Source organism: Hipposideros armiger, unplaced genomic scaffold (assembly GCF_001890085.2).
Source record: "Hipposideros armiger isolate ML-2016 unplaced genomic scaffold, ASM189008v1 scaffold_94, whole genome shotgun sequence".
NCBI lineage: Eukaryota > Metazoa > Chordata > Mammalia > Chiroptera > Hipposideridae > Hipposideros > Hipposideros armiger.
In genome coordinates this window covers 3,528,309-3,544,286 of record NW_017731444.1, presented here as the reverse complement: position 1 = coordinate 3,544,286, position 15,978 = coordinate 3,528,309, and the positions used below count along the sequence as shown (strand labels likewise).

Genomic DNA, 15,978 nt, shown 5'->3' with positions numbered 1-15,978 from the left:
TTATGTCTGAGACTCTGGAACCAGGAAACCTAGGTTCAAAACCTATTTGCCCCTTCCTGGTTCCATGACCTTGAACAAGTCACTCAATTTCTCTTAGCTTCAGAAAAGGAAGGAAAATGAAGAGGAGGGTGGTAACCAGTGCTTTCCTCCTAGGGCTGTGGTGAGGATAATTAATACTAAGTATTAGCTAGGGTGATGTCTCCCACAGGAAGTCCTCATGGATTTCCCACCCAGCTGTGCCCTGCTCCCTATCCCTCCTGACACTCCCCTGTTATGAGATTCCATGACACTTTAATCTTTTCCTTCTTGACATCAGTACACTAGCAGTTTATCTTTTTGTGTTTATCTACTTGGAATTGCCTGGGAACTCCATGAGAGTTGGGACAATTCTTTTTTTTCTTTCTTTCTTTTTCACAGAGGGGAGGGGGCTCAGTCCTTCTTGGCCACCAGGACATGACTCAGTTCCTCTCTCCTCTTGACATAGATGTGTGTGTCCCCACCCTTTTCTTGATGAACTTGAGGGCCTGCTTGTCCTTTGAGACCTTGAGCAGCACACTGGCGTGCTGCTCATATACGGCGAAGTTGCACACCTCTCAGATCATGTCCCTGACAAACTTGAGGTGCTCAGTGAGGCACCACAGCGGTGGCTGTGCCTCTGCTTGCTCACGTTCATGTGGCCTTTGTTGTGGTCCGTGGTCATGGAGTAGCACAGAGCGCTGCCAAGGTGGAATGATTAATGTATTTTCCTCACCTACAAGTCGCCGAGCACCCAGTGCTGTGCCTGGCACTCAATAGGTATTCTATAAAAATCATTGAATGAATGAATGCATGATCAACCTTATGAAATAGGTTCCATTTTATAAAAAGGTAACTGCTTCAGACAAGAGCAGTGACTTATAGAATTAACAATTCCTCTTATGTCAAGAGCTGTGCTAATAACGTTACAGAGATTACCACATTATCCTCAAACCAGTCATTTTGGGGGTGGAGAAACTGGGACTCGGGGAGGTGCTGTCACTTGCCCAAGGCCATTAGTGAGGAAATAGCAGAGCTGGCAACAGGGACAGATGACACAGAGGAAGGATTTGGTGGGGTATCTAAAGTGTGGGTCAGGTGGAAGTGACCCACTTGTCAGTGGCATTGTAGGTGGGACACTGCCCTAAGCAGTTTGGACTAGTATGTTCTGAGTAGCCTGAGATCAGAAATCAGAGATTCAGACTAGAACCAATAAGGAAGTGCAGGAGTAGTGTTCCACTGGGGGGCATAGTTGGGGACAGAACAGCTTGGGCAACGGCTCTATAATGGGGCTGAGCCAGGTTCATTCAAGGGCTAAGATGAGGCTGGGTCTGACTGGTGTGGTGGTAGAAGGTGGACCACAGCTAGTCAGAAATGGACAGGCCCTTTGAGATCTCTTCCAGTTCCCTGAGCCCCTCTCTAATTTTACTGGGGATACTGGGGCCCAGAGGAAAGTCCCATGTCTATTAACTGGCAGAAGCAAATCTGGGAGCCTTTCCTTAGTCCCCAGGGACGTGGTCTCAGGGCTTTGTTAGGAATCACTCTTGGGAACAGCCCTCAACACATTTCCTCAACAGACTGAGAGCTCAGTCTGTGCTTACTGCACCCTCAGCTTGGACCAGTTTCTAATAATATTCCTTTAGTTCCTGTGCAAACTATACATGAGATAATCAACACAGCATTGTTTATAACAGCAAATATTGGGGACGACCCAAATGCCCATCAGTAGGGGACTGGCTAAATAAATCAGGGACTTCCTGACAACGAAATAGCATGTGGCAGTAAAGAAGGTGAGGAAGGTCTCCTAATATAGAGAGGCTTCCATGGGGAAAAGCAAGGGACAGCACAGGAGACAAAGCTGAGTGAAAAGGGGAAATAATAATCTATATTTATATTTGTTTGTATATGTGTAAAGAAACTTTGGAAGTATACGTGAGAAAATGAGATTACTAAAGGGGGCACTGGGCAGAAGGGGAACAAGGATGGGAGGGAGACTTCGTTACATGCCAACTTACAATTTTTTTGGAATCGTGAATGTATTTACCTATTAGTAAAATAATATAATAATGGCGACAGCTGCTACTCAGCTACTGCTGAATGCTGTCATATGGGAATAGGCAGTTGGTATGGTCAGATTTTCAGATTATTCAAGAGAAGTCAGAAATCTGGATTGTATTGTAAAATCTCTTGATTTTTAAATGTTGTTCCCATTTTTTTTCTCAAAACACTTTTCAGGCCAAGTAAATAGGTCAGTGGGTCAGACACAGCCTGAAGGCCACCAGTTTTCAGCCTCACTGTTAACAGCTTCCTGCTCCCAGGGCTGGAGTTCTCAGCATCCTAGGTCTCTACCCCCAAGTGGGCAGCTGCGGGTCAGAAAAGTGCCTTGTTCTGCCCCTCTCCTGGCACCCTCCAACCCTTGTCCCTTGGGACTGTGACATTTGGGGCTTTTAACTCAAGATCTGCAAGGCAGAAAGGGGTTATGAACTCTCAGATAATTTTCTCTCTTGGGGCCCTGCAGGCGTCGAGGCCCAGCTGCTTTCTGCTGCCCACCCATCTGTCCCTGGGAGGTGGGGACATGAGTGGGGCTGGCAGTGATGGGGTGGGCAGGAGTTGCTGCTCTGAGCCTCAGATCATCGGGCTCTGTCAAGACGCAGAATCCAAGAGAAGAAGCCGAGAGATTGTGAGAAAAGAAAAACAGGCTTGGCTGCACCTACTTGATATGTGCTGAGATAATCTACCAAATTACAAAATGCCAGAACTGGAAAGGCCCTCAGGGAACATCTCATCCAACCCCTTCATTGCACATACTGCCCCAGGCCATGGCCATGTCACCTCTCTCCAGGACAACTGGATTGTACTGGCCTCTTCGTTGTGTTCCCTGCAGCCCTTCTTCCCTCCTAATGTTCCATCTCCACCATTAGCCAGGGGGACCTTTTTATTTTCATTTTTTATTATTTTTTTAAATTTACATTTATTTTTTAAAGATTTTTATTGGGGAATTGGGGGAGGGAAACAGGCAAATTGCTGTCCTTTGGTTCTTCAGTCTAGTTGTGGAGGACGTTGCTTCACTGGCCCATGTTGGTATTATCATTGCGCTCTTCCCGGGTGAGGCAGTCGCTCGCCAGCTATTGGACGGCCGCTCATGGCAGCTCACAAAAGCACAGGCCAGCTGCCAGCCAGCCCAGGGGGAGCTTTTTAAAAGAGGAAATTTGCTCAGGTTTCATGTCTGCTCAGAACCTTCTGACTCCTCCCTACTTCACTTTGAGCCACAGTCCTCAGCCCTGCCTGTAGTCTGTCTCCCCTTCTCTCTGACCTCACCTCCTTCCGTCTTCCCTTCCTCCTTCTGTTCCAGCCACACTGGCCCTTTGCTATTCCTTTGACACGCCAACCTTTTCACTATCACCTGGCTTTGTTCCTGCTATTCACCCAGGTATTCACGGGCTCCATCTTTCTCTTTAAAATGTTGCCTCTTCAGAGGGGTTTTCCTAATAATTGTCCCCTGACATTCTATCCCCTCACCTGCCTTATTTTTTATCCAAATCATTTATCACTGCATGATGGTATAATACGTATTTATTTGTTTCTTGTCTATAAATAAGATCTGTGAAGGCAGCACGCATGCTTCTATTGTTCACATTGTGTTCCCAGCGCCTAGTGAAGCTTGGCGATCCTGAGCCAGCTGTGACATGAAAGCCCCCGGGTCTACAAGGCAGGTGACAGCCACTCCTACTCCTGCCATTACCTGCTTCGGTGACCTTGAGCAAGTCACCTCCCCATTCTGGGCCTCAGTTTCCTCATTTGTAAAAATAAGGGAGTCACTAATGACACCTTCAATTCAATCATCTTGGAATGTCTTCTCTGTTCCGATGTCACTTTCTTCCCTATAGAATCTGAAAGTCCTTTAAACAAACATGACTGTGTTTATTTATTGAATAGTTAATGCATTCGCATAGTTCAAAATTCAAAGGCACAAAAGGGACACGTTTGTCTCCCCTGCCTTGCCAACACCATTCTACAGATGGGTTGAGTCACTCATCCCCACCCAAGAGTGGGGAAGTCTTGATTCTATGTTCCACCCTCTTCCCAGTGAAATGAGTCACTCTGCAAAGGTTCTGGCTGGTAAAGAAGGAGAAGAGAGACAGACAGACAGGCTGAACCCTTAATTCTCTGCAAGGCATGGTTAGGTCATGGTCTCACTCAAACATTCAGCAGACCTCTTCTGAGGCATCCTCTGAAGCTGCTGGGTGCCCAAGGGGAAGCCCACGGAACCCCTGGCCTTAATGCATTCCCCAGGCTGATAAGAAAACCAAAATCATGGCAAAAAAATACGTCTATTCCAAAAGAGGAAAGTGATTGATGCCAGAAGAAAAGGAGGACCAAAGCCCCTGTGGAAAACCTGAGGGATAGTGACCTTCCTGAGGGGCCAGGTAGGGGCGGGAGGGTCTTCTAGGGGGAAGCCTTAAGGGAGAAGTCAGCACTCAAAAGTGGAGAAGGAAAGCAAAGGCTATTATCCCAGGCAGAGGGCACAGCCTGAGCAAAAGCAGAGGAGTGGGAAAGCCAGGATGTGTTTGGGAACTAGAGTGAAAGAAGATGAGGCAGAGATGAAGTTGAACTCACAGAGAAGTACTAGGAGACATGTCCCCGAAGGGTCATTGTAGCAGCGCTTCTTATAATCCCGAAAGATGGTAAACAGTTTAAATGTCCACTCACCAGAGAAGGATTCGGTAAATGTGCTACTTACAACCACCACACTGGCAGGCTGTAGAAAGGTGGACGGTATCTAATGTTGGTGAGGATGTGCATCACTGGTTGAAGGGCACAGCCATTCTGGAGAGGAATGTGGCAGGATTTAAGAAAAACAAGTCTATGCATGTCCTCTGACAAGGCGATAGCACACTAGGGTATTCAGTGTGGTCCTGTGTATGTTGATGGGGAGAGAAAGGAAACTCAAGCATCACCACCCAAGGGAGAGCACAGTGAAATGTGGGGAAAGCAGTTCTGGGTGCTCTGGAGCTGCTAGGAGCAAGGAACAGAGTACACGGATAGATCATAGAAGCCGCAAGATGAGCAAAAAACAAGTAGGACATGAACACAACTCACAGCACGATAATATTTGTGTGGATTAAAAATACATACCAAGTATATCGGTATCTACTAAATCTGATCATACCCAGCAACCCCGCTCCTGGTATACATACAATAGAAATGCATACATTTGTGTGTGTACCCAAAGATACATACATGTACGACTATTCATATCTGCACTATTTGTAAGGGCCCCAAGCTGAAAACCAGCACATGTTCACTGATGGCTGAATGGTTTGATAGCGGTGTAATCATCCAATGGAACACTCTGCGGCACTGAAAGTAAGCAATTTATAGGTACATACAACAATAGATAGAAATCCCATGAACAAAATGATGAATGAAAGAAGTCAGACACAGAAGAGCACACCCTGTGATTCCATTTACGTATAAAGTTCAAAAACTAGCAAAACCAGTGTATGGTGTTAGAAGTCAGGGGCGTGGTTATCCTTGGGGTAGTGGTTAGGGGGGTTTGGAGGGGATCGCCTGGGGAGCTGCTGATGTTCTGTTGCTTGATCTGAGTGCTGGTTACATGGTCGTGTTCAGTTTTTGAAAGTTCATGAACGATGATGCACTTATGATTCGTGCAGTCTTCTGTGTGTTATACCTTTTTTTTTCTTTAATTGGTGTGTTATACCTTTTTTTTTCTTTATTTGGAGAACAGTGTGTTTTTCCAGGACCCATCAGCTCCAAGTCAAGTAGTTGTTTCAACCTAGTTTTGGAGGGCACAGCTCAGTGGCCCATGTGGGGATCAAACCGGCAACCTTGGTGTTATGAGCACTGCGCTCTAACCAACTGAGCTAACTGGCCACCCCCTGTGTGTTATGCCTTAATAAGAATTTTAAAAATATATAAACACATAAAACAACTACTATGCATTTTGCAAGAAGTCCCAAGCATTTAAGGTCATATATAACACAACAGAGAGGGTTTCAGTGAGGTCAGAATTGAATGGGGGTGAGGGGGAAAGGAGAAAATAATACAAACAAGAGAGCGTTTTTGCAGACTAACTCATGACCACATGTTAAGAACTGAGAGATGGAATTAATTCAACCTTCCGTTTTTTAGTGCATGAAAAATAAATGTAAAATTTAATTTAGAAAGTTAGATAAACAAGTGAACTATGGTGTTGGTATTACAGAATATTTTGCAGCTGTCAGAAAATAGGAGAGAGATCAAAATATACCAATCAAAGGTGTCCAAGAGCAGACAGGCCGCAGAGTGATACATTTGGGTGCAATGCCCTCCGTCCCACCTTCCTACCCTTCCGGGTATATAATAGTCCTACATCTGTTCTCTGGGTTCCTAACTATGCCTTTAAATGAATACCACAGTTCTGAAAATATACACCCAAATTAGGACTCTGGAGGGAACTGAGATGGGGGGAGGGGTGTCAAAAAGGAACTTGAGTCTTCTCTGTAATGTTTTCAGTTCCGATAAGAAGAATCTATTCATGGAATTTTAAATGAATAGATTTAGTATTAAAGGTAGTGCTGAAGACCAGCTCAGGGAGGCCTGGAATGTTCTGGGCTTATATTCTCTTTGAGGTCACTTAAGATTTTTCAAGTCAAACCTTGGGACCATCTGTTGCCTGATGAAATCAAGGCGTAGGGAGTGGGAGATAGATCCCCACCTGACATCCCCATCTGGCTGCATGACCTTGGGAGGTCCCATCCCCTTTCCAGGCCTCAATGTCCTCATCTGCCCAATGGGAATCAGATTTGTGCATTACCCGGGGATGTGGGAGGATGAAGTAAGGGCACAAGGAGAATCGCATGAATATAAGGGATTATTCTCTGGGTCAGGGGAGGAGAGGGAGTGGAAGCCTCCCCTCCACCTGCCAAGCCAAGGGCACAAAGGAAGCAGAGGGAGGAGTGGGGACCACCCACGAGAGCAAACAGCCCATCTGTGGGACAAGACCATGTTGTCAGCAGCTGGGAGGCCCGGCCTGGACTACTCACAGGCCAGAGCCCATGGGGCACTGCTCAGGCTGCCTCCAGAAAACAGGATATGAGCTGGCTTCTCACTGCCCCAGCCCCCATGCAGCCACAGTCCTGTCACCTCTCCAAGCTCTTATCGTCCCACCCCTGACACACACACACACACACACACCCAGAAGACTGCGCCACACTTACCTCGTTTAGCCCATCCTATCCCCACAGACAGAGGGGCTTTCACAAAGTAAACCCAGTCATGTTCTGTGCTTGCTCAAAACCCTCCAGTAGCTTCACACTGATCTGAGAAAAAAAATACAATCCCCTCACAGTAGCCAACAAAGCCTGGCATGATCTGCCACACCCACCCCACCTCCAGCACAGGTGTGAAGAGCCTGGCCTCAGAGGGAATCTGCCTTGGTTAGGATTCCGGCTCTTTTTCTCATTCGTTCAAAAATGTTTATTGAGCACCTACAATGGGCCAGGCACTGTTCTAGGCGTTTGGGATATATCAGTAACAAATGAGACAAAGATCTCCGCCCTCATGCAGCTTCCTTTTTAGCAGGAGGAGATTAACAATAAATATAATTATATAGCACGTGGGAAAAGTGACAAATGCTATTCTAAATAATAGGAATTTTATTTTTTAGGAAGTTGATCAGGAGTGCTGGGAGGGGCAGGGGTTGCATTTTTAAATAGAGTGCTCAGGGCAGACGTCATTGAGAAGATGGAATTTAAGCAAAGGCTTGTAGGAGGTGAGGAAGGGAGACATGTATATGTCAGGGGAAAGCGCAGGCGCAGGGAGCAGCCAGCGCAAAGGCCCTGAGGTGGGACTGTGCCTGGCATGTTTGAGAAACAGCAAGGAGGCAGGAGATGCCTCAGAGAGGTAGGGCCTTGTGGGCCTCGGTGAGGAGTTTGACTTTTACTGAGTGAGATGGAGTGTTAGGGGGGGTTGACCATAAGGGAGTGGGGGAGGCAGGACTGGGAAGGGGAGGAAGCCAGCAGGGCTTGCGGATGTCTCGTGGGTGGCCGCTTCAGCCTGCCCCACAGGGAAACTTGAGTGTAATTATGCCTCAGAGTTATCCACCCACACCCCCGCCAACTGCCTAAGCAAGAAAGGTCATCTTTCATATTCCTGAAATGATGGGTTAGGGGAAGGGTAAATCTCCCTAGGAGGCTCCAGCAGCCTGAAGGCAGTCCTCCCCAAGGAGAGAAGTAGGTACTGGTCACTGAACGCTTACCCAAGGGGTGAGGGGTGCACAGAAACAGTAAAAAGGGATCCAAGGGGAATAGGTGAAATATCATTCTTGTTGGCTGCAGTCCCCAAACACCAAAGCCCCAGCAGCCATGTTCTTTTTGGCCAGGGCTTGGGTGGCTAAAGATGGGGGACATATGCCGGGGTGACCAGGGAGAATATATCAGGTTAGAAAAGACTTAGTAGGTTTCACCCCCATTCAGGACTGCAGAGGGATTCACCCTCTGCAATATCCAGACCATGTGATGGGAACCACTTACCCTGGAATTAGCTCTGTTTGTCTTTGGATACTTTGGAGTTTAGAAATTCTGCTCCATATTGAGTCCACTCATTTATTCTGTAAACACTGACTGAGCACCTACTGTGTGCCAGGCACCGTCCTAGATTCTGTAGACGCAGCAGGGAACAAGACAGACAAGGTCCCTGCTTTGAGGCGCTCACAACTAGAGAGGGGGATGATTAGAGAAAAAAAGATGGCGTGGTGAGTGCCGAGATGGGGGAAGCCCAGGAAGCTGAGGGGGCCAAGAGGAGACCTTTGACCTGTGGGAATAGGTGACAAGCTGATAAGTGGGGGATATGTAGTAGTTTCACAGGTACAAAGGTGTTGGAGAAAATTAATCCAGGCTGACTGAGGAGTGTGCGCGAAGTCCCTGAGAATCCCACCAGTGTCACCATCCCCACTGCTACCCTGGTCCAGTGACCATCCTATCTTATCTGGGTGATTGTAGCAGCCTCCTCTTGGGTCTCCCACAGAGGGGCAAAGAAGCTGGAGTATGCAGTCACTAACTCCGTTCTCTTCCTAGTTAAGGGCCACTTTCTGTGGGCATTGACTCACTGCATTCCCTACACAACCTGCATCTGTGAGCAGAGAGAAGCAGGAAGCCACAGGCTTGTGCAGCAATGTCTGCAGCTGACTTCTCAGGAGGGCTTTGCCAACTTGGGCAGGGCCTCTACAGCCCCTTCCGTCGCCTCACATGTTTAATGCCTCTTTCCCCTTTCTGTCCTCACCGCCTACCTTCTCTCCCTTGCTCATTCAGTTCCACCTACAATGGCCTTGCTGTTTTTCCAACTTCCAGGGCATTTGCATTTGCTGTTCCCGCTACCTGAAACGCTCTTTCCACTGATATCCACATGGCTCATCCCCCTCACCATCTCCACCTCTCTACTCAAACGCCTCCGCTTCAGAGTAGCCCTCCCTGATCACCTTATCTCAAAGAACCCCTCCATATTCCCTCTCCACCTTGCCTTGCTCTATTGTTCTCCAGAGCTCTTATCACCACCTGACGTGATATATTTACTTGTTCGTGTGTTTTTTTTAATCTGTCTCTCCCACCAGACTGGAAGTTTTTTGAGGGCAAGGACCATATCTGGTTTTGCTTATGGCAGAATCCCTATAACTGGGCTGTCAATAAATATTTGTGAAATAGATGGCTCAGGAATAAGAGTTCTTCCAGGTCTGACTGTCTCAATGTCTTGGATATGACCTCCTTCTCCAACACTTCCAGTTGTCAGGGGTGCCCGCTAAGGGCCAGTCACAGCCAAGGAGCTGCCAATTTGGGAGCCTCCCTCAACCCTTCCCCATCCAGGCCCATTTGGCAGAGGTCAGGGGTCAGCTTGGTCCAGCCCTCTTTGGGTCCCAAGGTAGAGGAGACCCAGTTCTGGGGTCCAGGCCCCAGGAAGCCTGGTGAGCCCCATTTTCCTTTGGGAAATGTCCCCCCTTCCTTCCCAGGGCTCGTGTCTGAATTTCTGAACCAGAAGGTGTTTACACAAAACATCCTGGGTTTGGCGACAAATTCGCCCTCAATGAGGAATCCTTAATGAATCTCCTCCTTTTCCTATACCAGGCAGCTGCGGGGAAAATGAGCTCTGCCTTAGGCAATTGAAGGCAGCCAACGGCCAGGCAAAGAGCAGATGCCACTGAGACTTCTAGGGCCTCAGTTTCGGGGAGGGTTTTTTTTAAGGGTTCAGAGACCAGATTTCTTCTAGACCCACATTTGCTCCCGACGTTCTGGATGACAAGGCATGGCCCTTCTCCCTTCCACCCTGAGTCTGCAGCTGTGAAACGGGGTAGGAATAACCTGTCTGTATAAAGGTTGTTGTGAAATTCAAGTAAGGCAAGGGGTGTGAAAGGGCTTGGTCACAAGGGGCCAAAAGGATAGAATAAAAAGCTAGACTCAGAAGCAAGAGATCAGAGTTCTAACATCAGATCCACCGTTGACTTTTAAAAGTCCTTGTCGATCGCTTCTTGGCCTTTTGGCTAAGATCAAGTGTAAAAGTCCTTGCTGCAGTCTGAGCCTTGTCTTTCCAGCTGTACAATGACGGGTTTGGTCATGATCTCTAGGGAGCCCTCTGGTTCTGAAGGGCAGCCACTTGCCACCTGCCTGCCTCTTCTTGGAGTTCCTCCTCGGTCCTACAGCCCACACTGATTCACTTCCCAGAACTTATAGAACTTCTTTTCTGAGCCGGAACTTCATTACTCACTGCCTTCCTTAGGTCTAGGTCCAACTGCTCCAGACACTGGGCCCAACACAGAGGTCAAAGTGAATTGAAAATGATTCCTGCCTCCTTCTGATCCGCGGAAACACAATGAGGGGGATTTTTATTCACCCCCATTTTATAAATTGGAAACTGAACGTGTCAGAGATTAACTATAACTTGCACTGCCACATGGGACTCCTTGGTGTTCCCCAAACAGGGCAAGAATGATTTGTTTCCTTTCCAAAGCCCTTATCAACCAATGCCTGCCAGAGTATATAATTATTTGTTTTGTCGTTAATTGTTGGTGTTTCCCACTAGGATGAAGTTGCATGAGGGCAGGGACTTCTGTTTTGTTCACTGCTGCATCCTCAGTACTTAAAGCTGCCTGTCACATAGTAGTAGGTGCTCCAGAAATATACGAACGGCAGAAGGAAAAGACTGAGACCGCACTGCGGACCGTGCACTCTGGGCCTGCAGGGGGCGCTCCAGCCCTGCCCCCAGAGTTGGGCCCCGCCTCTCGGGTTCGGCTGACGCGCAAGCGTTGGAGCCTGCGCGCCGCCGTTCGATTTTTTTTAATTGCGCATGTGCACTGTGAGCCCTCTCAGAGTGGCGCGTGCGCAAGCGGAGCCCGAGCAAACGTTGAGCAGGGTCGCGGCCCTGCGGAGTTGAAGCTGGTGGTTTCAATGCTGTCCCCTGAGGCGGAACGGGTGATGCGGTACCTGGAGGAAGTGGAGGAGCTCGCCGAGGCGGTGCTGGCGGACAAGCGGCAGGTGGGAGGCCCGTCCGCGGCGCTGGGGCCCGGGTTCGGCGGTTGGGGCCTGGCGGCTAACGCCGTAGGGCGCGCGCGGGGTCCGGAGTGTGGCTCCAGCACCGGCTGGCCGTGAGTTGACCGGGCTGGTGGTCCACTGGCTGTAAGGACAGACATAGGGCAGTTGCGAGATAATGTGGTCGAACGCTTGGCACAGCGCCGCGCGTCGCCCCTTTATACGGCGCGTCTTAGGTGAGCGCCTGTTCTGTGCTAGGCATCCCCTCTCGCCATCTGCGCCTTCCTGTGCTCTCCGGACCCCGATCCATCACCCCTTTGGGCGGTTTACCTGAACCCCTTTTTCAAAATGCAGTTCCTGGGCCCCTCATTGACTTGGGTTGCACAGCCCCTGTCAAGGCCCTGAAGGAAGAAGAGGGATAGAGAAGAGGCCTCCGTGGTTTGTGATTGCTCAGGGGTGGGGACGCGGGAGGAACGTGAGGTCCCGGTCATGGATGGACTTGTAGACCTGAACAGGAAGTTCAGGTCTGGTTCTAATGAAAGTGCCAGGTGTTTGAAGGGAGTTCATGGGGGGCGGGAGGATGAGCTAATTGGATTTAGGTTTTAAAAGGATCCCTCTGGCTGCTCTGTGGAGCACAGAACATAAGGGGACAAGGGCCTGGGGGGGGGAGGGCATTGCCACAGTCCAGGTGAGGGATGGGTTTGGACCTGGGCAGTGATGATGGAGACAGCGAGTGGGTCAGAAATATATTTTGGAGGTGGACTTAGGTCTTGGTGATGGTTGCATGTAGGGGTGAGAGAGTGGGAGGAGTCAAGAACGAGTCAGGACTCTTCATCTCCCGTTAGAATGATTGAAGGATTGGTTGAGCTGCGAAGGAGAAGACTTAGGGAAGAGCCTATGAAACACCGCATCAAGGTGTGCTGGGTGATGATAGTAGTTGTTAGAGTTTATCAAGTACTTACTGTGCTAACTCATTTTGTTCCTGGCTCAACAACTATGCGGTAGGTACTGTTCATATCTCCGGTAGATAGGAAGGTGGAATTGCACAGCACATAGCGGGGAGCGGGATTTAAACCTGGGTGTTCTGGCTCCAGCCTCCTCACTCCCTTAGCAGCTGCTGTGTGGTTACCGCCATCTCAGTGTCCCACCCCTGCTGATTCGGTCTATTGTAGTTGGGCTTCTCATGATACTAGTTCAGAATCAGCTGGAGGAGCTTGTCCAGGGAGAGGTTTCCACTCCCCTGGTGATTCTGAAGTGCCCTGAAGCCTGAGAGCTAGCGCTCCAGTGGATAATAAAAATTATCCATTTAGTCAACAAACGTTTTCCCAGCACCTTCTCTAGGGGGAAGACACCTGAACAAAGCATGGTCTTTAAGGATCCGGAAGCTAAGTGGGAGAAAATGTACGTTCACACATCAGCACATTTTAGACAGGACACTGGAAGTAAGCCAGGAATGATGCCTTGTTGTCTCTGTTACGTTTTAATAGTCTGTTGTGAGGTGATAGGCTGGGGCAAGAGGTAACCGAGTTCCCTCCTGCCTCTGAACTTTTCAGATTGTGGACCTGGACATCAAAAGGAATCAGAACCGAGAGGGCCTGAGGGCCCTGCAGAAGGATCTCAGCCTGTCTGGTAAGTCGGGACTTCCTCACTGCAGCCCAGGAGGCCCGTTCAGTTTTCCGTCTAAGGCCTTTGCCTTGTACTGGATAGAGAGACCAGGCAGGAGGCCACAGGTATGTGACACAGCCTGCCCGTGGAGATAGGAGAGAAAATTTCACAGGCCTGACACGGACTGTGGCTCAGGGTTTCGGCTGCTCACCTCCATGACAGGCCATGAGCTGCTAACTCACCAGCGATGGCACTGGGAAAGTGCTGGGAGATATAAAAACAGTGCGGTTCTGCCCTTGTGTTCTACAGATGAGTAGAACAACATAAATACATAATTGAAAATTGTGAGAAAGTTGAAGAAGGGACTAGAGGTGGGATAGGTGTTGGAGTAGAAAATGGGGGCTCTTTAGAGGCCAAGTGGCTGTAACAGAGTGAGCATAGGGGAGGGGCATTTGATGAGGCTGGAAAAGATGGGCAGAAGCCAGGCCATAATGAAGGGAAGTTTGAATTTTGTTTAAAGTGCATTGGAAAGTCTAAAACCTTCTAGTTGTTTCTCATCTCACCAGCGTAAAATCCAGAGTCGTGCAAGACCCCATGTAATCCAGACCCCCTTGAGCTCGCCAATGATCTCTACCCCCCACCCGCAATGACTCCTCTCTCACTAGTCTCTCTGCTGTTCCTAACACCTCAAGCACGTTACTGATATTTGCTGTTCCTGTTTCCTCTGCCTCCCTCCCTCTTTCCCCACATGTTTGCAAGGCTCACATCCTCACTTTCTTCAAATCTCTGTCCAGACGTCACATAATCAGTGAGGCCTTCTTAAACCACCTGGTATAAAAAGCCCCTCCCCTACTCTGGCATTCCCCATCTGTCTTACCCTACTTTCTTTTTCTCTACAGTACTGAGACTTGTCAGGGTCTGACAAATGATACATCTTTGCTGGTTTATTCGTCCTCCTTCACTATAACTTAAGCTCCACGAGGGCAGGAACTTTGTCTTATTCTGCTGTATCCTCAAGCTCCTAAAACAGTGCCTGGCAGGTAGTAGGTGCTCCAAAATATTTGCTGAACGAATGCATTTGCCATTTCAGATGATGTGATGGTTTGCTTCGGGAACATGTTTATCAAGATGCCTCACCCTCAGACAAAGGAGATGATTGAGAAAGGTAAGGCCTCCTGGACATGGGTCAGGGACACAGCTGCCTTCCCCACCAGCCTTAGTCTTAACACAGAACTGAAAATCAGGCTTTGGGCAGCTTGATGAGAAGCGTCTGTGTTAAAGGGTTCAGACTGATGTTGGTTTCAGTCCCTGCTCTACCACTGAGCTATTTCTTCATCTCCAAAGGGGGGGGGGTGTGGGGGGGTGCCTCCTGTCTCCATAGCACAGTTGTTGTGAAGTTGAAAGAAAACAGTTTGTGTGTCTAGCATAGTGCTTGTTTATCAGTGAGGAACAAGTTGGACCACAAATAACAGAAAACATAGTTCTGTTTTTCTCAGGACTGGCAGTGCTGCTCAGCAATGTCACTTAGCATATTCTCATGGTTGTACATCATTGCAGGCCTCGTCCACATGCCAGGCTGGAGGAAAGGCAAAGGGCTTTCTCCATATGTGGCCTAGCCTTCTATTGAATGTTTTGGAAATAAGGCCGTCCTCCGGTTTCTGCTTACATCTCTGTGGCCAGAATTAAGCCACCCATAGCTGCAAGAGAGCCCAGCAGAATGAGCTTTTATTTTTACATCCCCTGCAAGAGACTGGGTTGAAAATGGGAGTTTGAGGAGAGTGAACGTCTAGAGTCTGCCACAGCCTGAGGACTCAACAGGTGTTACTCAGACCTCCACAGCCACAGTCCCTCAAGTTCTTTGCAGAAGCATCATGAAGGCAAAAAGTCAGACTGCAAATGGGCCCTTAGCTGGGAAAAGGGCCCAGAGTTTTCTCTCTTTCACCCTTGAAAACGTAAGGGCCAAGAGGACCAGCAAAGTTGCCTCCGTCCCCGATGACAGGGTGTCTCTATTCCTGTTAAAATTCTAGTGAAGGAAACTACAATATATCAGCTTGGAGAAATTTCTGGCTGTCCTGTTGGAAAACATACACCAACATTATGGTCATAAATTTAAGAGTTGTCATGGCACTTGGTGGTGAGCTGGAGACCACTCAGGCTAAGTTTTCAAAGGGGGTCGCTTGCCTGGGTTCAGAATCTGGTCCTCAGCTCTCGGCACACAAACGTGGTCTTGTCACCAAACCTGGAGGCGTTCTGGGACATCATCATCTCTGTTTCTCAGGGATTGACGCAGGCTAAACAAGCTCATGAGAGACGAGGGGTTACTCATTTACATTGAGTAAACCACTTTAAAACACTGAGCTGACCCATCGTCCAGGCCAGAAGGCTCTACTGGTCAGGACTTCTCCCCTTCAGAAAGAATGAAAGTCTGTGGGGAAGACTGACTAGCATGTCACTCGTGAGCAAGTGAAAACGAAGCAGGTAGGATGGGTTGGGTGGCATTAGTCATTTGCATCATTGAGCTTCTTTTTAAAAGATTTTATTGGGGAATTGGGGGAGGGGAACAGTGTTGGGGAATTGGGGAGGGGGACCAGCCAAGTTGTTCTTCAATCTTAGTTGTGGAGGGCGCCAGTCGCCATCTGGCTGCCCGACGGCAGCTCGTGGCCTCTAAGCTCAAGGTGGTGTTCAGTCTTAGCTGCGGGTGTGCGTAGCCACCATCCCATGCAGGAGTCGAACCAGCCGACTTGTTAAGAGCGCATGCTCTATCCACCAAGCCATCCAGGCGGCAGCTCAGCTCAAGATGCCCAGTTCAGTCTTTGTTGCTGGCGGGCATAGCCTACCATCT

At 48.8% G+C, this 15,978-nt stretch overlaps 1 protein-coding gene across 1 annotated transcript in view; it reads left to right on the top strand.

Moving 5' to 3' along the window:
- The first annotated feature begins 11,349 nt into the window (after nt 1–11,349).
- Nucleotides 11,350–15,978, top strand: part of PDRG1 (p53 and DNA damage regulated 1) — a 7,354-nt gene continuing 2,725 nt past the window's right edge. The window contains exons 1-3 of the mRNA XM_019645732.1: nt 11,350–11,537; nt 13,085–13,160; nt 14,227–14,301. Of these exons, the coding sequence (XP_019501277.1) occupies nt 11,451–11,537; nt 13,085–13,160; nt 14,227–14,301 (238 nt within the window). The 5' untranslated portion in view covers nt 11,350–11,450. The remainder of the gene's footprint in view (nt 11,538–13,084; nt 13,161–14,226; nt 14,302–15,978) is intronic.